Source organism: Acomys russatus, chromosome 10 (assembly GCF_903995435.1).
Source record: "Acomys russatus chromosome 10, mAcoRus1.1, whole genome shotgun sequence".
Taxonomy (NCBI): Eukaryota; Metazoa; Chordata; class Mammalia; order Rodentia; family Muridae; genus Acomys; species Acomys russatus.
This window is the reverse complement of record NC_067146.1, coordinates 53,695,916-53,721,169: the sequence shown is the minus strand read 5'-3', so window position 1 is coordinate 53,721,169 and position 25,254 is coordinate 53,695,916. Positions and strand designations below refer to the sequence as shown.

The 25,254-nt window shown below is 38.3% G+C and overlaps 1 protein-coding gene and 1 pseudogene across 1 annotated transcript in view; one reads left to right on the top strand and one right to left on the bottom strand.

The window, feature by feature from the left end:
- The window catches only part of Kmt2c (lysine methyltransferase 2C), a 220,794-nt gene that overhangs the window by 66,644 nt on the left and 128,896 nt on the right, over window positions 1–25,254 (top strand). Inside the window, exons 3-6 of the mRNA XM_051152203.1 lie at window positions 7,802–7,940; window positions 12,887–13,084; window positions 17,648–17,796; window positions 18,718–18,827. Coding sequence (XP_051008160.1) covers window positions 7,802–7,940; window positions 12,887–13,084; window positions 17,648–17,796; window positions 18,718–18,827 — 596 coding nt within the window. The remainder of the gene's footprint in view (window positions 1–7,801; window positions 7,941–12,886; window positions 13,085–17,647; window positions 17,797–18,717; window positions 18,828–25,254) is intronic.
- On the bottom strand, window positions 18,948–19,335 carry LOC127194662 (NADH dehydrogenase [ubiquinone] 1 beta subcomplex subunit 4-like; annotated as a pseudogene).

Here is a 25,254-nt window from a genome sequence, read left to right as displayed (position 1 = left end):
TCTCGATTTCTAATTTTATTTCTACCAGCTCATATTCTTGATAATTTTTAAATTTTAACTTTTGGGGGTAATTAAAAAAAAAGATATGTTCTTATTCCATTCAGAATCTAAGACCTCTGATGCTCTAATTTGTGTGAGTTTGTTGAACACATTTGTGGAGTTTATTCAGATTTCACTATTTAACCCAGGAAAGCCCAGATTTGATATATAACCCAAGCTGGCCCCAACCTCCTGAGTTTAAGATATGTGCCACCACAACTGGCTCAGTAGTTTTCTTTAGCTTTTTAAGGAAATGCTTTTGTAATTGGTTGAAGTGAAAGTGTCTCATTTCCTTTAACTCAGATGTTTTCTCTACTCAGTCTTACTTCATAGCACCTAAAGGATGAGAGTAAAACTATATTTTCAGTTTTTATTTTAACGTTTGTAGTTACAGAAAGAACACCACAGTAGGATATATCAGTAATCTTATTAACAATATTTATGTGTCAAGTTAGAGGGCCTACAGTGAAAAAGCTTACAACAAACTAAGGCTTTGAAGCTCTACTTTGAGACTTGATTCTTTTATCTGTATACGGGGGGGGGGGGTCTGTATTTATGAAGGGGTACACACATGGGGTCTGTATTTATGAAGGGGTACACACATGGGGTCTGTCTTTATAAAGGGGTACACACATGGGGTCTGTCTTTATAAAGGGGTGCACACATGGGGTCTGTCTTTATAAAGGGGTACACACATGGGGTCTGTCTTTATAAAGGGGTACACACATGGGGTCTGTCTTTATAAAGGGGTACACACATGGGGTCTGTCTTTATAAAGGGGTACACACATGGGGTCTGTCTTTATAAAGGGGTACACACATGGGGTCTGTATTTATAAAGGGGTACACATGCAAGCATGAGTATGGAGATTGAAGGGCAGCACCAACTGTTCTCTCCACTTGGTCTACACCTTACTTTTTAAAGAATTCCTTTAAAAATGAATTAAAACTTCAGTGAAGGTGAAGGCAATCAGTTGGCAGTGTTGACTTGACTGGTTAGTATCTCTGGGGATATACTTAAAACTTCTCTCCTAGATCTGTGTGTGCAGACTGCGTGCTACTGCACCTGGCCTTTTCTGTGCCTACTAGGAATCTGAACTCATGTTGACATGATGATCACATTGCTGACTGAGCATTTGGTCCTCATTTTTAAAATAAGTATCCTATGTCAGATACTTTTCTTTTTTAAAAAGGGGGAAAGAAAACCTCAGAGAACTGCTGGTGAATTTTTGGTTATCCTTACAGCTTTAGCTGGGCTTCTAATCTTATTAACTACACTAAGTACTTCCTTTAACCTCATTATACCGTGAGCATGCTGCTGCTGCTGCTGCTACTACTACTACTGCTACTACTAAATTATTATTATTACAGACAGGGTGTGCTTATGTAGTGTTGGCTGTCCTGAAACTCACTATGTAGATCCATCTAACTTTGCCACTGTTACCCATTATGATGATTTTATTTTTAATTATATGTTTTTGTGTCATCTATGTGGACATTAACGCATTTGCCCGCAGATGGAAGAGGCATTGGATCCTCCAGATTTGGAGTAATAGGTAGTTGTAAGTCACCTGACGTGCTTTTAACCTGTGTCCCTTCCTCTTTTTCTCTTTTTAAAGACAGGGCTTTATGTAGTTCAGGTTAGCCTCAAACTCATTCTCCTTCCCGAGTGCTGGGACTATAGGCATGGCTGGTGTAGGATGGCGCCAGGCTTTCTGTGTGTGCTAGGCAAATAGTGTATTAACCAAGCTACATTCCCAGGCCAAATGTGCATACTTTTGTTATGTCATGTCAGTTCCTGTTCCTGGTACCATTTTTATTTTTGAGAGAGATCTGTGAAAACTAGGTATCCTGATTCTATTTTTGTGTTGACTCTGTTTGAATACAGTATACTGTATTATAGTAGTTGCCCAGAATTTTGTTAAAAATACTTGGTCTAGAGAAACAAAAGATTAAGTCCTTAGCACAAACACAGGAGCCAATAAATGTGTTTTTTCTATATGTCCTAACTTTAAAAACAACCCTGAGTATAACCTGTGGGTGAGAGAAGCAAGAGGACAGTGTATGAATGTGTATAGCCAGAATAACAGTTAGATACACATACCTAATAACTTTATGCCTAACAGTTGGATTCATGCATTATATTTTTTATCTGAAGGCTTGTCTGTTTAATTTTGGGAACAAACCAAAGTCCAGTAAGTTCGAATGATCATATTGGCTGAGTTAAAGATGTCTATTTATTGTGGATGATTAGATTTCAAGCCACTGTTGATTTAAACTGTCTCTTGTCTTAAAACTGTTGAGGGTTAAGTACAGGTTGTGGAGGCATTGCATTAAAGGATTGCAGTGATGTATAATTACATGAAGTTTTAGGTCAGATGTAATTTTTCTGTGTCTCCCCCAAAATGCAGGTCATATAAGCAGCGATGTTTCATCAAGGGCAGATAGTTAAGTGCCTTTTAGAAGCTTCCTTACTGGGGATTAGGTTATTCCGTAGTCTAGCCACATGGCACATGTGCCACCTAGTGGCTAGAGAATTAACCACTTGGTGGTTAACTTGCTGCTCCTTTATTTTCTTCTTTCCACCTTTTTGTCACCAAGTGGAATTGACTGTGTTTATTTAGGTCAGGTTTAAAGTTGGGCGGCATCCAGTTTCATTTCTGTGGCTGAGATAAACACCCTGGCAAAGAACAGCTTAGGGAAGAAGGGGACTTATTTGACTTATAATTCCAAGTTACTGTCTTTGTTTCAGAATAGTCAAAGCTAGAATTGAAGCAGGGATCACCTCATATTCAAAGCCAAGACCAAAGAGAGAATATATCCTTGTTTGTTTGTTTTCACCTTTCTTCTTCTTTTAGACAAATATTTGTCTTAATGATGATTGTGGTTACTTATTTAAAGATCCATTTATTTATTTTTTTATGTGTATGGATGCATGTGTGTCTGTGTACCATATACTGGCGTGGTGCTCACAGAAGTCAGAAGAGGGTGTTGAATCCCTGCAGCTGGAGTTACAGGTGGTAGTGAGTTGCCATGTGTTGGTGCAGTAAGCACTCTGGACCACTGGGCCATCGTACAGGCATTTTTCTGCCACCCTCAGCTATTTTTCTTCTCTCAAGGCAATGTTACTACCTACAATAGACAGCACCACAATCCTGTGCCAGTTAACAATTATGGCAACCCCCATCTGCGTTTCCACAGGCACCCTGATCTAGACAAGTCCTCATCAAGACTGGTTCCAGATGATTATAAGTTGTGTCAAATTGATTATTAAAACTAACCGTTGTAGGAGTGATTGTATCCATGGGCAACAGCTGCCCATTGGAGGTTATGGTATACATAGGAGGTTGATGCCCAGTGTTTTACTATTGATCCCTACCTTGGTGTGTTTACTTGCTTTCACTGTGTAGCCCTGGCTGTCCTGGATCTCACTGTGTAGACCAGACTGGCTTAAAAACAATGCATCACTATGTCTGACACCCTACACATTGCTTTTTGAGGCAGGGTCAGTTTGGGTCAGGGGACCACCAGTTCACTATGAGCTCTAGGGATCCACCTATTTCTGCTTCCCAAATGATGGCCTTAAAGACATTTAGCTTTTTATGTGGATTCTGGAGATCTGACTTCAAGTGTTAATTTTTCCATAGCAGGACTTTACTGACTGAGCCATCTTCCTTGCTCTCTTACCTCAGTTTAGATATGAAAATTGTTAGTTCTGTCTTCTACAAACTGGGTTGCATGTAAACAAGTAAACAAGTAAAACCCTAGGAAAAGTGAAAAGTGGCCTGTTAAGTGAGCTTGTACTATTTTATTGGTTCTTTATGAACCACAGCAGCTGGTGTTTAAGCACACATTTTTTGCATATTCTATAGATAACCAAATGCTGGCTGCAGTATCTCATCAGTTATTGCTGGGTGTTACAGTCACTCATCCAGATGTGCTCTGCATGAAATCACAGGTTGGATCTTTAGTTGATGTCACCCCAGCTACAGCAATACAGCAATTCACTGTTTACTGCCAAAACTCTTGACAAGTTTTGAAGAGTAGGACTAGGAAAAGAGGGAGGGTCATAGAGGGTATAATTTTCTGCCTTAAGTGGGATGGACACTAAGATCGTAACTTACTCTACCATATGAAGAATGTAAGATAGACTAGTAAATTTACTGGTTCCTAGTATTTTGTGGTTGGAACTTTTGCTTCTAGGAAGCATTTACAATATTACTGATTAAGAATGAAAAGTCAAACCAGACAAATCTAGACCAGAAATAAAAGCACCTGCTTTTAGCAGTTCTTAAGGTTTTTAAACTTTTATTTATTTATTTTTAAGCAAGTCCACATTAGGATGCTGGATAGAGCCACTGGACTGAGAAAGAGAACACGCAGAGCTAGCTTTGTTACTGCATTCATTGTTGATTAGAGCTGATCCTGAAAGCCCGGTGCTGGCGCCATGGTGGCACATGCTTGTAATCTCAGCACTCAGGGAGTCAGAGGCAGGTGGAGCCTTGTGAGTTCGAAGCCACACTGGTCTCTTTTGTGTGTACACTTCTCTCAGCCTTACCTCTTGCACCCACTGTGAACAGTAGTACAGTAAATACACCCCACAGGTTTTTGATGGCCCACTGAGTAGAAATTAAGTGCTTCCATAAAGCCATTTTATAGATGTCCTTGTCTACTACTTTGCATATAAAAGAACAGGTGGAGTTGCTAACAGAATGGGATTCCTTTCTCTGCTTGGGGAAACAGAAGAGAGCAGGGCAACAGAAGTAACTTCTGACTTCTAGGGATCTCCCTAAAGCTGTAGGCTTTGTGGTTACTGTTTGCTTTCTAAGTTGCTTCTTCAGGTTCTCGGCACATCAGAGATTGGTAACAGCATAAAAAGGATCAGCTACTTTCATTTTAAAATCCTATCATTAGTGTCTCATCACCTGATAAACAAGCCACTTAAATTTTTTAAAAAGTTTTTTTTGTCATGCTAGTTCCCTATTCCTGATAGTAATGTCTGTGGTAACTTGAGTGTGAATTGAACTTGTGCTAGAAAATGTATAGCAGTTGGTTATATAAAAGTAAATTTCTCACATATAGTATGAAAAACTGATCCTCCCTCCTTTTCTCTGCCTCCTTTTCCTCCCACTCTTCCTCCCCAGTGCCATAGTAGTCTCCTGTAGAGAGACCAGAGGATAACTTTGTAGAGTCTGTTTTCTCTCTCCATCTTTATATGGGCTCTGGGATTGAACTCAGGTTATCAGGCTTGCATATCAAGGCTTTTACCCACCTAGATGTCTCACCTGACCCTCATGTAGTATTTTGCCCATGGAAGGCTGTGTCTGAGATTGCATTGCTGTCTATGTGGTTGCTTATGAACCCTGACTTCATCCATCCTCATTATTTGTTTGCTCTTGGAACATTGATCTTACCGGCGGCAGCTTTGTGGCTTAGGTTAGCTGTTAGGTCTGCTTTGGAAAGAGAAACATTATTTTAGCAAGTGCAAATCCTTTGTTTTATGCGGTGAAGAAATGGCACAGTTGCTTCCTGTCTTGTGACTCTGCTCTGTTTAACTATGTATATGGCCTCTGGTTAGTGGAGTTATATACCCACTTAAAACTTGAAGGACGCGCACATTGGTATTTTTTGTTTGGATAGGGGTTTGTGCTTTATCTTGTATATCTCCAAGCTCTTTACATTCTTTGGATCTACTTACTTATTTGCAGGCGAATGTATTTTCTCTCATTTGTGATGTATACATCTAGTCATATTCATTAATCATGTAGCAATTTATAATTTGATGATAATCATTGTATTTTTAGTCTTTATATTTGATATAAATATAAACTGTTGATTTGATGCTAAGTATTTTATATGAAAATTGTCTGTAGGGTAATTAGGATATCTTAATTGATAAGTCTCACAAACAATGGCCAATATTTTTCTATTTCCATTATTAAAATGTCAGTGTTCCTTACTGCCCCCCACCTCAAGATGGGATTTCCCTTTGTAGCCCGGGCTGTCCTGGAACTTTCTTTGTAGACCAGGATGCCCTTGAATTCACAGATCTGCCTGCCTTTGCCTCCCAATTGCTGAGATTAAAGGTGTGTGCCATCACTCCTGACTTGGTACAGTGCTGTTTTAATTATGAAAACCCAAACTGTTGGTTGTTGCTTTATGTCACTAAGTTTATTTTATAACTAAAAGTTTTCAGAGTTATTTTTGTCTCCCAAATACTTTCCTAAAATTTATGTTGACTTTAGGTTGATACTCATAAAAACAGGGAAATAAAATTGAAGTATTGGTGTGAGAGGTGAGACTTGAAGTTTCAAGTGAGACCTCTTTCAAGGTGTTAGGACAGCTGTGTCTAGTGTGTTGTGAAGTATGATCTGGGATATTGGTGAGGAGCTAGTGCTGTATATGTAGGCTTAAAGGTTATTAAGCCCAGAGGAGATGGCTGAAACCTGGATAGTAATTAAGTTCTTCAGCTAGAGGGCTGTACTTACATTTGGGAGTCAAAAGAAATCAACCAAAAAGACAGTAGATTATTATTTTATTCATTCATGGATTCCTTCCTTCCTTCCTTCCTTCCTTCCTTCCTTCCTACCTACCTACCTACCTACCTATTCCCCTTTCCTAGGTCTTAAGTGTATATTGTCCAGGCTGTCCCAGAACTTACTATGCATCAGAGGTTAAGTTAGAACTCAGTGTCCTCTGTGTATGTGACACCTTGTCTGACTCAAACCACTTGGTCTTCATGAACAGTTTTAAGAAGCATATGGTGAGGCATAGCTTGACAGATAAATAAAAAGAGAAATACCCTTTATATAATATTTAAATAGCCACCGGGTGATCAAAATTGGTACTTGAGACATGGCTAATGGGATTGTTTGCTCATTTGGGGACTGTGTAGAAAGGTCTAAGTAATTTTCAAATTAGAAAACAAGGATTTGTCTAAGCGTGTAGAGTTGTGTCAGAGGCATTGGTAGAGGAGGAGTGTCTCTTTTCTGCTGATGCAGTATGGAAGACAGTAGATATCTTTTTTGTTTAGTGAGGAGAGTGATGTTGGGGTAGAGATGTTTTAAAAGCCTCACAGGGGCTGGAGAGATGGCTCAGTGGTTAAGAACACTTGTTACTCTTGCAGAGAGCCTGGGTTTAGCTCCCAGCACCCAGATGTCTGCAGTCCAGGGGATCCAGCGCCTCCTTCTGGCCTCCAAGGTTACTGCATGCATGTGGTACACATACATGCATGCAGGCAAAACACCCATATACATTTACAAAGTAAGACAAAAGTCTCACAGTAATACTTCCTAAAACATATATATCAAGTTTCTGGAGTTTAAGTCCTGAGGAGGATTTTAAAAGTCAGCAGAATCAAGGAGCTTCTAGAATGGCACGTGACTAGGATGCATGATGATTTGTATCAAATTAGTAGTCCCAACGGATAAAACATGAAGAAGCTGAAAACAGGAACCACATTGAAATACATTTACTTTATAGATCAGCTTTTACAACCCTGAAAATAAGATTCCAGGCAGTTATTTCTTGTGTGAAACTTCTCTGAATCAACTGTACTTTGGTCTCAAAGCACAGTGAGCCATGGCTTATGTAATTCTGACGATTGCCTTGCAGTAACAAGCTGACACGAGTTCCCTATTTGTGTTGTCATTTGTTTTACTTTTCCATTACCATATGTATACTATATATATGTTCATTGTAGATAAATTCTTCAGTTATTGAACACAAAATGACTCTATATCCTCTTGTTTACTATGAAGCAGAAATCAAAGAACAGTCTGTGGAAGAGGATGCTGAAGCAGAAGTGGATAGCAGCAAACAGCCAGTCTCAAGTCTTCAGCGGTCTGTGTCTGAGGAATCTGCAAACTCCCTGGTCTCTGTTGGTGTAGAGGCCAAAATCAGGTCAGACAATGAAGACAGCTGGACCAGAGAAGATTGACAGGGGAAGGGCAATGAGTTGACTGTAGAGAAAGTACAGGGAGGCAGGGCTGAGGATCTGGATGGGATTGTATTGTGTTAGTATGTAGTTGGCATAGAAATTGGGTATGCTGTGGACTTTGGTGACTGGAGAGCAGGGAGTATATTTGGACGCTGTTCTATTATACTGACATTAGCCATATGTTATCCCTGGCTGAATAAAGGGCTATGAGCACCCATCCTAAGAATTAAGTTTTGGGGGAGACGAGAAACAGTTCTTTCAGAGGAACCAGGTTTGGTGCCTAGCACCAACATCGTGACTTAAACTGTGACTCTAGTGCCAGTGGATTTTAACCTCTGGATACCCAGGTACTCATGTGTGTGTGACATACGTAACATGTAGGTAAAACACTTAAACACATCTTAGAAAGTTGCTAAGCACCTGAAAAAAGGAATTTCTGATATGTATACATTAATATACTTATAATTTTTTTCCAGTTTTATTTTATGTGCACTGGTGTTTTGTCTGCATGCATGTCTGTGTGAGGGTTTCAGATCTTGGAGTTACAGTTGCGAGTGACTGTGCGCTGGGATTTGAACCCCAGTTCTCTGGAAGAGCAGTCAGTGTTCTTAACCACTAAGCCATCACTCCAGCCCCTACACACTTGTAATCTTACCCTCTTTATTCTTTAAGAAAGGCCCTCTCTCCATCCACAATAAGTAAGTAAATAACATTGTAACAACAAATTAAAAGAAATCTGACTGGTGAGATGGCTCAGAAGATTAAGGCACTTGCCACTAAGCTTGATGACCTGAGTTTTATCCTCAGGATCCACATGGTCAAAAGGAAAGAGCTGACTCCAGTACAGTGTCTTCTGACTGTGATATGTGTACACTTGCTTGCACACACTAAATAAATAAATAAATAAATAAATAAATAATATAATGATAAAGGTGGATTTTGCTTTTGTTTTCTCCCCCAACACAGTTTTGTTGGTACAAACTGATTAACACAACTGATTATTGTAGTAATTTGGAATATTTTTAATTCCAGTGTGAATCTAGGTGAATTATACAGGTTTTACTTCACTTTTCCCCAGTATTTCGAGAGGTTTAAATATTTTCTGAATAAAAGAGTAGAACATTGCCAGGCTTTGGGTGGCACATGCACCTGGGAGGCAGGGGCAGGCAAATCTGAGTTTGAGGATGAGTTCCAGGACAACCAGGGCTAGACATAGAAACTCTGTCTTGGGGAGGGGGGGGACAAAGAGTAGGATGTTTTACAAATTTCTGATCTCATAATGATGTCTTCAATAAATTTTGAGTTGAATTTTGCGTGTGGTATGAGACAGGGGATTTATTTTTCTGCATATGGCTCTCCAGTTTTCCTAACGGTAATCATTGACAACTCCCTGTTTCTTCACTGTGTACTCTTGCCATTGGTGGCAAACAGACCAATAGTACAGGTGTTGGTTCAGATTCCTCTCTTGTTCCATTGGTGATACATAGCTTTATGATCCCTTCGCACTGTGCTTTGACACTAGCAGACACCGTGTCTTCAGCTTCAGTCTCCTCTCCCTCCCTGTGCCATCTTGCTTCTGGCTCTCAGTGTGTAGCCCATGCCAGCGTGGAACTTAATCCTCCAGTTTCAGCTTTCTGAGTGCTAGCATCACAGGCATGTGGGCTCTATTTGCTTTTTAAATTTGTTTTTATGGTTAAGATTTTTTTTCTTGTGTATTTGTGGTTCCAAGCATATAAATGTTCTGTTACGTGCTTTAAGTTACATAAAATTATTTATTTATTGGCTGTTGCAAGTGAGGCTATTTTCTGATATTTCTTTTTCTTTTCTTTCTTTCTTTTTTTTTTTTGGTTTTTCGAGACAGGGTTTCTCTGTGTAGCCTTGGCTGTCCTGGATTAACTTTGTAGACCAGGTCGGCCTCGAACTCACATCGACCCGCCTGTCTCTGCCTCCCGAGTGCTGGGATTAAAGGCATGCCCCACCACTGCCTGGCTATTTTCTGACTTATCAAGTAGCTTATTATTAGCATACAGAAGTAGTACTGTTTTTTATATTTTGATTTTGTGTCCTGTAACTTGACAATATTATTCAGTTCTAACAGTTTTTTGGGTGCAGCTTTTAGATTTTTAAATATAGACATTAGGTTTTGTCATTAGCAAATATAAATATTTCTTCTTCTTTCTCCTCCTTCCTCCCCCTCTCCTTCCTCCTCCTTTTCCTTCTCTTTTTCCTCTTCTCCTCTTCTTCTTCCCCCTCCTCTTCTTCCTCTTCTTCTTCCTCCTTTTCTTCCCCCTCTTCCTCCTCTTCCAGTTTTTTGAGACAGGGTTTCTCTGTGTAGCCTTGGCTGTCCTAGACTCACTTTGCAGGCCAGGCTGGCTTTGAAGATACACCTGCCTCTGCCTCCTGACTGCTGGGATTACAGGTGTGCGCTACCACACCTGGTGTCTCTTTCTTTTTAATGTGTCCTCATTTAAATTCAGGGTACCTCTTCTGCAGAAAACTTAAATTATCAACATATAAACTTTTAATTTCTGTTAGTGTATAACTGCTGTTTTGATTAGAATTTTAGCTTCATATTTAAAAAGTTTTATCATCATTGTGTTTTATATACTTTTGATTTGCATTTTGACTAAAGGATTACTATCTGTATAATTCTGATCATTTATAATACATTACTTTTTTTTAATGATTTGAATTTATTTATTACTTACACAGTATTCTACTGTGTGCCTGCATGTCATGTGTGCCTGCATGTCAGAGAGGGCACCAGATCTCATTATAGATGGTTGTAAGCCACCAGGTGGTTGGTGGGAATTGAACTCAGGACCTCAGGAAGAACAATCAGTGCTTTTACCCTCTGAGCCATCTCTCCAGCCTGTAATACATTAGTTTTTGCTGCCTAATATTTTATCTTTTTTCTGAATAGTTTTTTTCTTTATTGGAAAGTACATATGTGAGCTGGATGTGGTGGCACACTCCTTTAATCCCAGCACTCAGGGAGGCAGAGGCAGGCAATCTGTGAATTTGAGGCCAGCCTCGTCTACAAAACGAGACCAGGACAGCCAAGGTTACACCAAGAAACCCTGTCTTGAAAAACAAAACAAGTACATGTGGCAAAACATGGTGAACACACCTTTAATCTTAGAACCAGGAGGCAGAATCTGCATAGTGAGTTCAGGCCAGCCATGGCTTGATACTACACAGCGAGACCCTCTCCATTACTCACCATAGAGAGTGTGTGTGTGTGTGTGTGTGTGTGTGTGTGTGTGTGTGTGTGTGTGTGTGTCTATCTATCCATACATGCATATTTATCAGAGAAGGTCTCTTATTAAGTATACTAGTTTTTTTTTAATTTAATGGACTTTACTTTCAAAATAGTGCTTTTACTGAAGATTTGAACAGATACTGCAGAATATTCCTATTTGTACATCCTTGTTTGTCCACAGTAGTTTAGTATTGTACAGTAGTGTGTTATCTTCGTTGTAGTTAATATATCAACATTTTTACATTTCTTTTAAACTGAAGCTCTTAGTTCACATTATGGCTCACTCTTGATGAGATAGACTTTGGATAATGCCACATGTCTTCTAACACCCTCATAGAGACCAGCCTCACTGTCTTAGGTCTTTATTTTCTTCCAGCTGGTCTCCTAAGTCCCCCATCCATTAACAACTCAAAAACTCACTAAAACTTTATTTTTCTTCATACATACTGTGTGGTACATATAGATAAAGGATGCCCAGGTATATGGCTGTCAGATTTAAAAATTTTTTTAATTTATTATTTTAATATATTTTATTAATTTATTCATATTACATCTCAATTGTTGTCCCATCCCTTGTATCCTCCTATTCCTCCCTCCCTCCCATTTTTCCCTTACTTCCCTCTCCCATGACTGTGATTGAGGGTATCAAGTCTCTTCTTGGTAATGGCTGTCAGATTTAATACTTAGTTTGTCTGTTTGTTTATTTGTTTGTTTTTATTGTTGTTGGTTTGTTTTGTCTTTTTTTCAAAACAGCGTTTCTTTTGTAGTCCTGGTTGTCCTGGACTCACTTTGTAGACTAGGCTGGCCTCAAACTCATAGAGATCTGCCTGCCTGGGATTAAAGATGTGTAAGGTGCGTGCTACCACACCTGGCAGGTTTTTGGGTTTTTGTTTGTTTGTTTTTATGTGAGATGCATTCTTTGACTTAATACTTAGGTTTTTCTTGGGCTGAGTGAATAAAGTACTTGAATCACTAGAACTGACATAATGGGTGTTTGTAGCACATCCTTCTGTAATCTCAGTGACGTCATGGGAGCTGCGAGCTGGAGACAGGAGTGTCTCTGGAAGCTGGCTGACACTTAACCTAGTTTACACATTAGGGTAAATGCCAGAGACCCTATCTCAAAGAAGGTAGAAAGCAAAGCACAATAGCTTGTCCTCTGGCTTCCACATGCATCCTGTGGCCTACTCATGCTGCTGTTCACACAGCAGACTCCATACCTGGACCTGATAGAACACTTGTGTATTATGTATGTAAAGCTCTGTGTTTGATCCTCAGTACCACAATTACAAATAAATAAATAAAGCAGGCCACCTCAAAATGGCTAGATAGGTGGTTAGTGGTGAGATCCCTTGCTGCTCCTCCAGAGGGCCTCAGTTCACTTCCTAGTACCACTGTTGGGTGGTTTATTCTTGCCTGTAACTCCAGCTCCAGGACAGTCAGTGCCCTTTTCTGACGTCAGTGCAAGCCTGCATACACGTTATACATATCTCCATGTGAGCAAAGAACAAATCCGAACATAAGTTATGCTATAGAAAAGTAGAATTGTAAATATATAAATGTTACTTCTCATGGTATAATCACTATAGAGTCTGGAAAATAAAGTTACTTTTCCTTTTCATGTCTTCCTCACTTTATTTTTACCAGTGAACAGCTCTGCGCTTTTTGTTATTGTGGGGAGAAAAGTTCCTTAGGACAAGGAGACTTGAAACAATTCAGAGTAACACCTGGACTTATCTTACCTTGGAAAGATCAACTGTCTAACACAGACATGGATGACAACAGCAGCGGGACCTGTGAGAAGACACAGAACTTGGCTCCACGAAGACAAAGAGGACAGAGAAAGTAAGCAGCCTTGGAATTAAATCAGGGACAAATGATTTCTAACATATTTACTTTGGATCTTATCAATATACATTGAAGTTGTTACTATTGAAATATTATTATTATTATTATTATTGTTGTTGTTGTATTTTACACATTCATGCAGCATTTTCTGATTTATCTCTATCCCAGCAAACAGTTGTTTTCTCAATTTCTATATTTTCCATGTTAGTTATCATAATTAGTATGGTGACAAAATTTTCTCTGGAAGAAAATGTAATAAAGAGAACATAAACTAGAAAGCTGCTTACAGAATTTACACATGGAAGGAAGATAACACACAAAGGAGTAGTTCTTTTTCCTCTGCCTACTGGCTTTAATTTGTAAGAGTGCAGCGTTGGACCAAGACGAGAATTTGGCACTATTCATATCCCTCTTGTCATCCATTCATTTTTTCATTCTCAACTTAAATGTACATGTTTTGGAGAATGTTGAACTGGGCTATAACCTCACTAAAATATAATTATGTCACCTTCCTGTTTGCTTTTCTTTCTTTTCCATCCTGGTCACAGCATATGCTATTAAATATTAAAAATTGTTTACACACATACACATACACACTCTCTCATAGACACAGTGTAGTTACCTAAAACTCTTGTGGAATGTGCTTTTACTTTTACAGTTGTGTATTCAAGTTATTTTAATATATGGAATTGATAGTTAAAGGAATAAAACTTTTTGTAATTCATAAAAAATGTTAAAATTAATTTAGCTTGAGAGGCTGGAGAGATGGCTCAGCAGTTAAGAACACTTGCTGCTTTTTGCAGAGGATCAGAGTTTGGTTCTCTGTAGTCAGGTTAAAAGGTTCACTACCAGTTTTCTGAGATAAGGCCAGGTAGATTTCCAAAGTGGGTTGTACTAGTTTGCATTCCCACCAGCAATGAAGGAGTGTTCCTTTCTCTCCACATCCTCACCTGTATGTGATGTCACTTGACTTTTTGATCTTAGCCATTCTGATGGGTGTAAGATGGAATCTCAGAGTTGTTTTGATTTGCATTTCCCTGATGATTAAAGACGTTGAGCATTTCTTTAAGTGTTTTTCAGCCATTCGATATTCCTGTTGATCCAGAGGGTCCTAGAAACCTACAAGTAGAACATTATGATGGGCACATCTGGGCCCAGGGATCCTGTTCAAACTATGGCACCAGCCAAGGACAATACATGCAGTAAACTTCAAACCCCTACCCAGATCTAGCCAGTGGACAGGACATTCTCCACAGTTGAGTAGAGAGTGGGGACTGACTTTCACATGAATCCTGGTGCGTCATATTTGACCACATCCCCCTGATGGGGAGGCTTAGTGGCACTCAGAAAGGATAGCAGGCTACCAAGAAGAGACTTGATAACCTATGAGCATATACAGGGGGAGGAGGTCCCCCTCAGTCACAGTCATAGGGGAGGGAAGTAAGGCGAAAATGGGAGGGAGGGAGGAATGGGAAGATACAAGAGATGGATAACAATTGAGATGTAATATGAATAAATTAATAAAATATATTTTAAAAAAAAGGTTCACTACCACCAGTAAGGAACTCCAGCATATCCTACTCTCTCTTCTAGCTCCTAGTGGCATGCTAACATGCACACACATGTGCATGTATGGTTAGGTATTTAAGAGCACTTCCTGCTTTTAAAGAGCACCTGTCTTCTACTCCCAGCAACCATGTGGTGGCTCAAAATTTTAGTTCCAGGGGATCCAAATACCCTCTTTTGACTTGCACAAGTTCTCATACACTTGTGGTGTGCATACATATACTGAGGCATACATACAATAAACAAATACTTAAAAGATTAATTTAGCTTGGAATCCTAACTAATTCTATTATTTGAGGGTAATGATATAATTTTCCAAGAGTATCCTTAAGCCAGGAGTGGTGCCACACACCTATAATCCCAGCACTCTGGGAGGCAGAGTCAGGCAGATCTCTGTGAGTTCAAAGCCAGCCTGGTCAACAAATTGAGTCTAGGACAGTCAGGGTCACACAGAGAAACCCTGTCTTGAAATACTCCCCCCATCCCCCACAAGAAAGCCAAAAATACTCTGTCTTTTATAGAAATTTAAGTGGTTAACACATTATTGTGCTATTGTCATCATTTAAAATTGCTACTAATATTTGAAAATTCAAAGTGGAAAGTGAAATAATAACATGGATTTTTTTCTCTTTTCCTTTTTTTAAATAGATTTTTTTCATAAAGTATTTGAAGTTGAGATGATTTAAGAAAACAGAAACATCATATTTATAGTTATACTTTCAAGCTAGGTTATATGTGAGAACATTACTTTTGTTATCACCTCAATCATTACATGTTAATATGATATACCAAAAGTCCAGCAAGCTTACAGTGTCTATCAGTAGTCAGCAGGTCAGGCTATATCTTACATTTCTGTGTTCTGTTTTGAATAATGATAATTATAATACATTCTTTTGTGGGAAATGGAATTGGGCATCATTTACTTATTTTATAAATGAATTTCCATTAATTTTTAATGAAAACATTTACAAGATTGGATACTTTTATAAAAATAGATGTAGCTTAATGAAAGTTTATGTAGTTAGCACTTACTAAGTATACTAAATGAAATTAAGAAGTTCATTAGTATACACTGAGAGTGTTTGGCAATATTGTAAGGGTAGGTGGTTTAATTTAGCTTAGCAATGATTTTAAATATTTACAAAGTATATGTTACTAATAAAGTATAATACCCAATTCATTTTGAGGGGGGGTGTCTTATTGTGGAGCGCAGGCTTGTCTGGAACTTTGTGTAGATTAGGCTGCCCTCAAACTCAGAGATCCACCTGCCTTTGTGCTGGGATTAAATATGTTGGTCCCTGCTCCTGGCTTTAAGCATATTTGATAAAAGTAGTTTTTAGCATGGCCTTACTTAATTTAATTAAGGGTTCTTTTAATCTTTCCTAGCTTGAAATTTTGAATATTTCAGTTGGTTTCTTTTTAAATAATTACTATCTTTATTTAAGTGTCTATATGTGTGCCTCAGCCTGGAGTGCAGAGGTTAGGTTATCTGGTAAGTCATAGGCAGCTGTGAGATGCCTGGTGATGGGAACTGAACTCAGGTCCTCTGGAAGAGTGCCTCTACCTGCTGAGCCATCTCTCACCTGGCTGGCTTGATGTCTTTACTAAACCTGACTGTGGCCACCCTTAGAGGTAACACTGACATCTGGTATACGTAAAATACTGGAATGCTGAATTTCACTAAGCTTTTGGTTAGGAACTGATTAGTAATAGACTGGTTGTTCACCTCACTGATTTATTTATTTGTTTGTTTGTTTGTTTGTTTGTTTTTTATATTTCTCTTGCCATTAAAACATGCTGAACACAGTGTAGTATTAGCCTTTCTTTCTTCCAATAAAATAATGATAGCAATGAAAAGTGTATTTGTAAAAGTGGAGAGAGGAAAGAATTTCCTGTATGCATTTATAAAAATGAGAATTTGTAACCTTTTAATGCATTTCTAATGGTAAGCTGAAATTACCAGTTATTTTTAATATGTTTGGTGATTAAATGTACTTGTTGAACTATGCCAATACTTTTTTTCTTCTAGTAATTTCGGGTAGAAAAAGATTAGTATTTTGGTTTTTATGCTGATTTTCTCTTAATAGGACTCATGATAAATATTCATCATACAGAAGTTTAGTGTGCTTTGACCTTTATCAAGTGTGATTTAATGTAAAAGTCCATGAGCTTAAACATTGCATTATTAGGAGGAAGGAAGTTTTAGTGGTAATTATTTTATTTTCCATATTTAGTATTGGATATAAGAATTATTTTTACAAAATGATCTTAAGTAATAGCTGCAGTGTTAGGATTCACCAGGCCCCAAATCTACCATGTGATAAACATTTCATTCAACATTCTTTTTCACTTTTATCTTTTGTGCTATTTTTCTTATTCCCCAGGCCTTTAGTGTTTGTTTTGCTTTTAATTTGCGAGGCACAGTCTTGAGATTAATTCAGCATCATGCCACAGACCAGCTGTTGACACTGGTCATGGGGACCCTGAGAAAGCTACAGCTCACACGTCCACTTCCTTTCCCTCCCTTTATACAAACTCAAATAGGTTTTCATTTTCCCTGGGAAATAGTCTGTTTGCATATTAAGTTACCTGCACTTCTGTGATAAGATAAGATAATACACGTTAAAAATTTCTCATATGCTTCATATGTAAAACTGAAAAAAAAAAACCCTTAACATTATATATTTTAAAACATGGTTCCTGGATAGAATGAGTTTGTTCTAAAATATATATTAAAGAATGGAAAAATGAATTTATAACTACAATTGTTGTATTTCCTATGATCAGGAGATACTTTGTTAACTGTTGCTTACATGAAATAGTGTAACATCTAGTTTAATATTGTGAATAAGATCAGATGAATTCTTGAAATTTTTGTGGCTGTAATCTGGTAATTAAATCTGATTTAACACACCTTGTACTCATTGTTATAAAATGAAATGATTTTTCTAGCTATCCATTCACAGTTTTTATCTTACTTAATCTTCTTTTTAGAGAACGGTCTCCCCAGCAGAATGTAGTTTCCTGTGTAAGTGTAAGCACTCAGACACCATCTGAGGATCAGGCTGGCAAGTTATGGGATGAACTCAGTCTGGTTGGCCTTCCAGATGCCATTGATGTCCAAGCCTTATTTGATTCCACAGGTAGGGACCTCTCTTCAGTAATATAGCTTCTGCTTGATTCTGGAAGCGCTTATTCAATAGTACATTCTAGAAATAAGTAGAATCATGCAAGTAGGACAGTTACAGAAAGTGTCATAATTAAGAGAAAACTTTAAAGGGCTATGTGAAAAATTAAGGAGCATTTTAGGCAAGGCCTTTTACTAGTGGGAGTGCAGGGTTTTGCCTGGAGTGGTGTTACTTTAACAGTGAGTACAGTCTTCAGGATATGGTGCTGTCGGGAATCAAGTTATTTGTTGCAATTGAACTGATGGTTGATGGTAGGCCAGAGGTCCTGGGCAATGGAGAATTTAAACAGATGGGTGTTCTTGCATGGTATAGAAGTGTAGATGTTGTTAAATCCCCCCCCCCCCATATCACTAACTTAAATAATAATTTCATTTTATATAAATAGAATAGTGTTTAAATAAAATTACTAAGTGAAATTTATTTACGGAAGGAATACTTACTAATTCAATAATTCCCGAACTTAGTTTACATCAGAAACACCTAGAAAGCTTATTAAAGCAAATCTTACTGGGCTGCAGGACAAAACATAATGATTTAGTAGTCTCATTTCTGCCCTTTGATTTTCATTCCTGAAAGGTTCCCAAATAGGACTCACCTGTGAGTCTCAGTCATGGCCAGTGTTAGAAAAGCTACTTTAATGGAATCACATAAGGATACACTGTATCTATACACATTTTGATTTGTTTTCTTTTTGAGATAATTCTTATTCTACAGTCCTTATTGGCCTGGAACTCAGATAACTATATAGCCTTGTGGGCCTTGAGTGCCTCCTCCTGCATTAGCCCCCTGAGCACTGGGATCACAGCCATGTGCCACCTTACCCAAGTTGCATCAGGACCTTTAGTGTTTATTAATTTATTCATTTCCTTATTTCAGGCACGTGCTGGGCTCATCATCGATGTGTGGAGTGGTCACTGGGAATATGCCAAATGGAAGAACCTTTGTTGGTAAATGTGGACAAAGCTGTTGTCTCAGGGAGCACAGAAGTGAGTAGAAGAAACAAATAACTTAAACCACAGTTTTTGCTTGTTGAGGTTTGGTTTTGTTTTTGAAAAGTTAATATGTAGTGGAGAGTGATTTTGTTTTTTTGATTAATAGAATGTTTATTTATGCAAAGATAGAGCCATCCTCCTTGCCAAACTTAATAGGAGAGGTTAAATGTTTGGTCCAATTTTCCTTCCTGGATATGTCTTTCCTTTTGGTCCCTGTATATTTTGAAAATGTAATACCAGAAGATGAGGGGCCCAAATGCCGCTACTACAGCTCCTAAAAGTGAGTTCTTTGGAGTGGGTCTGAAATTTGGATAAGCATTTGCTTATCTTGCATATTGGTCCAACCAAGTAAGTCAGGTTTGGGGTTTGCGGTCGTTGTACTGAAGCAAATACTCCTGTTTAAGCTGTGCCCTTGTGCTCAAGCACTCGACCTGCACCTTTTGGGTCTCTGGAGAGTGGGGAGAGTGGCCAGGGGGGCAGGGTTGTACTTAGAACCAGACATTTTAGCTCCTGGTGTACATTTGTGCCTGTGAGCGCATGAGGGGCATCCTCTTCAGTTTGACCTTCAGCTCCGTGGAGGGTGATCCTGACTGTCTGATCCTGTGTCTTTACCTCCTCAGTGTCTGTGTGGTGCAGTGGGTAGAATCCAGGGCTTCATACATGCCTAGCCCTGTCCCACAATCTTCTAACGTTTATCCGATGTAAAATTTTACTTGGAAGAATTATTTAATTTTTATGTACTGTAATATAAAACCCTTAAAACATAGAATTGATAATTTCTACCAAGGGTGTAGTTTGTATAAGATTATTTTTCAGTTAACTTAAAACTTAAATACCTCACAATTAAATTAAAAAATTATTACTTTTAGAGACTGATTTTAGGTAACCTTGGCTAGAACTCACTATGTAGACCAGGGTGGTCTTGAACTTGGAGAGCTCCTCTTGCATCTGTCTGCAAATATTGATATTAAAGCCATGTGCCTCCATGCCCAGCTTCATGCAGCGATTTTTTATTTATTTATTTATTCATTCATTCATTCATTCATTTTTCTGATATAGGGTTTCTCTGTGTAGCCCTGGCTGTTTTGGAACTTGCTCTGTAGACCAGACTGGCCTCGAACTCAGAGACCCACCTGCCTCTGCCTTCCGAGTACTGGGATCAAAGGTGTGCGCCACACACCCAGCCTCATGTAGGCTCTTTAGCAGCATCCCAACATAACATGCAGTCTGTTGTTCTTCAGAGCTTTCTATTGTTTTGGTGTACTTCTAAATGATCAGTGTAAATGCAACAGCTACCTGCACCTCTCCCCCAAGTGATTGGTCTGGTCATCCATAAATTACTTTTGCTTTTCGTTTTGGTTAAATAAATTGAGAGAAGTGGCATAGCTCTTTGAAAATAACATGAAAGCTAGAAATTTTGACTACAGAAACTATATATGCTTTAATAAGGCTTTCAGAAGTATAGATTCAAGTTATTAAATGACTTAATTCTTATGAGTAATTGTCACTAGATGAATAGTCTGGTGACACAGACTTGGAGCTCCATTTACTCAGGAGGCTAAGGTTGGAAGATTGCAAATTCTGGCCCAATTTGGCTGCAGAGTGAATTCAAAGCCAGTTGGCAATCAATTTAGTGAGATCCTATCTTAAAAGTGAAAAGGGGACTTAGGGTTATAGTTCAGTTGCAAAATCTTATCTAGTATATGAAAAACCCTGCCTTTTACCTCTCATATCTCCTAAGTCCCCACCCCCACCCCAAGCCAGAGTGCTTGCTTTAGAAATTTGATATTGCAATTAACTGAGTTTGAGTAGTTTTGTGCATAATAGTACATTGTTTAGCATGGACAAACTTTGAGAGCTGGATTATGACTGAAGGATAAGTGAGCATCGTCTCCTCTTTAATACTTTCATTTTGGTTTATTTCAAAACAATGAGGAATTGTAAGGAAGGCAGCAGCAACAGCAGCAGCAGGCTGAAATGAACTTTGCTATTGCGTTATAACCAGAGGAATCAATAAAACTCATAGCGATATTTAAGATTTATTACATACTCATTTATTTATTGTGTGCACGGATCGGTGATTGGAGGACAACTTGTAGGAGTTGGCCCTTTCCTTCTACCGTGCATCTCAGGGATGGAACTCAGGTCATAATGCTGGACAGCAAGCACCCAAACCACATCACCAGCCCCCATGCCGTCTATAACAGCAATGTACAATGATAATGCATAGGTATGCATAAGCTTGTATATAGGATAAAGATCCCCTTTTCTTAGAGGGTAGTTAAGACTTGCTTTTCCCTGTGTTATTTGGATGGAAGGTATGGCCTGTATGTTCTTTAAATGATTATTGAGTAATATTTTGAGTAGCATTTTGAGATGAAGGTTATACCCTGTCCCTGTAGAGGGTTCATAGAGTCTTGGGAGACCTACATTTCTCCTGATGCTCTCTAGGAGTTAATCCTGAGTAGCCTTGGACAGTCAGGCTAAAATGCTCACAGAATACTTAGGAGGTGAGGTGCTTAGAGGAAAAACCATTGCCAGTGATAGCAAACCTTTACCTCTCTATTTGATTCACTCATTCAAAACTGATGGTAGTGTCACTGTTGTTGCTGTTTGTACTGTTTCTCGAAGTGTTCATAGTATGATACAGTGTTGAATTGGTCTAAGTTGGTGTGCGTGTGCATTTACCTTGTTGTACATGTGCATGTCAGATGAGAAGCAGAGGGAGTTGATTCTTCTACCTCGTGTTTTTCAGGGATTGAATTCTGGTTGTTTTCTTGATAGCAGCCACATTCATGTGCTGAGCCATCTTAGCAACTTCTCTGCTACCAATCCTATTGATTAGACTTAAGTCTTTAAAAACATTAAAGAATGTGAAAAAAAAAAGATGCTTATTTTGCTTATGGGTGTGCATGAACCACACAGCATGCACGAGGAGGTTAGAGGACAGTTTGTGTGAGATGGTTCTCTTCTTTTACCATGTTGGCCTGGGGATCAAACTGAAGTCATCAAGGTTGGTGACAGGAGCATTTCCCTGCTGAGCCATCAAAAGACTGGCCCAATTTAAAGATTTTTATTTAGTTCATTAACATCTTTATATTTAACATTTTAAAGAAATGTATTTGGGTATTTTCTTATGTGTGTACATGGAGATATCCTGGAGCCAGAGTGTATACAGATGGTCGTGAGCTGCCACATGAACCCTGGAGAGCAAACTCCAGTCCTCTGCAGGAGCAGTAGCTGCTCTTAACCACTGAACCACCAGCCTCCTCTTAACTTACTCATTTTGAAAGAAGGTTTCTCTGTGTAGGCCTGCCTCTTTGTGTAGACCAGGAAGCCTAGCACTGGTAAAGAGCCTCTTGCTTCTAGTTGTGTGCTACTATGCCTGCCTCTAGCGCTGACTTACTGTATTGTGCCTCTCAAAAACATTTTAAAGATTCTGTTTTCCTTTTTGATACTTGCTTAAGTTTCTTGTGTTTCTGTCTTCAAATTTACTAATCTTGCCTATAATTTCTAATCTTTGATCATCTCCAATATAATTTTTGTAGTATGCTTTATTTCTGGAAATTTGTTTCTCATTGTTTTTTCTGGTTTTTTTGTTTGTTTGTTTTGTTTTTGGTTTTGTTTTGAGACAGAATTTCTCTGTGTAGCTCTGACTGTCCTGGACTTGCTTTGTAGATCAGGCTGGCTTTGAACTCACAGAGACCCACTGCCTGCCTCCCTAGTGCTGGGACTAAAGGCATGTACGACCACGCCTGGCTGTTTCTCATCTTTTTTATATCTTCCATGTATCTAAACATGTGAACATGTGAAATGCATCTATAATTAGAATTTTAACACCTTTGCTAGTTTAAACATCTGTGTCAACTCTAGGTTAATATTTTGTTTTCTTTTTCTCAATAGTTGAGTTTTTTTCTGCTTTTTTAATGACAGATCTTTATTTGGGTATCTAGTCTTGTGAATTTTATTTTGTTGGATGCTACTTTTTTGAGCTTTGTTTGGGTGTACCTGTAAATTAATTTTAGATAATTTATATACCCTTCATACTCCTAACTGCTTTGTAGCCTTGGCTATATAGAGGTAGGACTGATATTAACCATTGTTTTCCTTTGAAGCATTTTTTTAGTAACTAAAAACCAAAACCAACCAAACAACAAAAACAAACTAAGAGCTTGAAATTCTGAATGTTGAAAAGGATTCAGCCTCTTTAAGAAATTGGAAAGACAAAAGGAATTTCAAGACTGTTATAATAAGGCTTAAACATTTAAAAATTACATTTTTTCTGTCTATTTGTGCATATGTGCATATATTTTGTGTGTTTGTGTGCGTGTGTATGTGTGAATTTGCAGGTGTCTGTAGAAGCCAGAAGTGAGCATTGGATCCTCTGGAACTAGAGTTATATAGCTGGTTGTAAGCCACCTGAAGTGGTTGCTGGCACCTGAACTTGGGTTCTCTGTGTGAGCAAGTCCCATTTTTCCAGTTCCATGAAACAGTTCTGACTTTTTTGGTGTTTTTCTGTCTACCAGAAGTTTTGTTTTAATTTTCAATTGTTTTAGTAAATGTCTTACATTACTTATTTGTCATTTGTAATAACCATTATTTATTCTCATAGACTTGTATGTTCTCCATGATCCTTCCTGTTGATTTCTTAGTTACATTCTACTGTTGTTTAAGAAAATACATGATGTAATTCTTTTTAAAGAAATTATTGAGGTTTGACCTGTGACCTGGCATGTGATTGATCCTAGAATATATGTGTTCATTTCATTAGTATTTACTGGCCTTCTTAGTCTCTCAATTTTTTTACATGTATATGTGGTATAAGTGTGTTTATGTGTGTTAGTGTACATCTGTGTGCATGTCTGTAGGCCAGAGGTTCACTAGATCCAGAGTACCTAGATTCTGCTAATTTAGCTGGTCAGGTTGCTCTTAAGGATCCTTTGCTTTCATCTGTTGGGCTGGTCTCCAGGCCTGCTCAGCATCTATCTGGGTCCTGAGGGCCCAGACTCTGGTTGAAGGCTTGCACAGCCAGCATTTCATCCGTAAGAGACTTCCACAACTCTCTTTTTTTCCTTATAGTTTTTGAAGTAAAATCTTTTTTTATCTGAGTACTCCTGGCTAGTTTTTTCAATGTTCAAGAGTTTATCTATGTCTAAAACTTGATTTTCATTGTATGTGATTCTTTACCAGTAAAATAAATTTCTTGTATGGTAAAAATTCATCAGAGTGTCTGCACTACACCCCCTTCCACCCCCACCCTTCCTTCATTTCATTTGGCTAGTTTAAGGCTGTTGACTGGTGACCTCAATATATTTCCATTCTAGGTTATTACTGGTTAGTGTGGAATGCTTTCTGTGCTTTTGTTTTTTGTGCTCTGTTTCTTGTGTTGTTTATTCCTTTCCTCCTTTCAGTAGGTTTGTGGTTTGGTAGTTTTTTTTCATATACGTAGTTAACATTCTTTTCTTCCATGTATGACATTTCCAATGACTTTTAAATACTGCCACTTACTATCTTTTTGTTTCTTTTTTGTATTTTTAAAATTTTTTTTATTTTTGTTTTGTTGAAACAGGGTTTATTTGTGTAGCCTTGGCTGGCTGTTTTAGAACTTGTTCTATAGCCCAGGGTGGTGTCTCAGAGATCCGCCTGCCTTTGACTCCTTAAGTGCTGGGATTAAAGGCGTATGCCACCCCCTGGCTTGGCTTTCTGTTTTTAATTATGAGGCATTTAAATGTTTCTTATAGGTCTGGTCAGTCAGATGGTGGTGACTTTCATTAGCTTCTTACTGATTATGAGATAGTACTTGTCCCTTGAATTATAGCATTGTTTATTCCAGTTCTGTGAAGAATGTCATTGGAATTTTAACATAGATTGCATTAAATCTGTAGGTCACTCTTGGTAACATAGCCATTTTAATAGTATACATTCTGCCATTGTATGAACATGGAAGCTTTTTTTATTTTCTGGTACCATTTCAGTTTTTTTTTTTAAAGTGTTTTAAGTTGTCATTGAAGAAGTTGTTTGTCATCTTTTGTTCATTCTATTTTTTAAAGAAGATATTGTATGTGAACTTTATATAAATCAACCAACCCCTGACTATAGTCTCAGTATGTAGCCCCTCGTGGCATAGAACTTGATAGTAGACCAGCTTTAATTCCTTTCTGCCCCTCTCCCTTTCATCATTGACTATAGACATACAGGGTTGGGGCTTGGTTTGTTTCTTTGTTTTTACATTCTGAGTTTGTGTTGTTACTTTGCTTCAGTGTTTTCTCAGATCTGCAGATGTGTCTGGCTGGGTTCTTAGTGTCCTGTAAATGCAGCACACGTCTTCTGCACATAGGAATCATTTTACTTCTTTTCCTATTTGTATATTTTTTTCCATTCTCTTGCCTTATCATATAGCCAAGACTTCAAGTTCTGTACC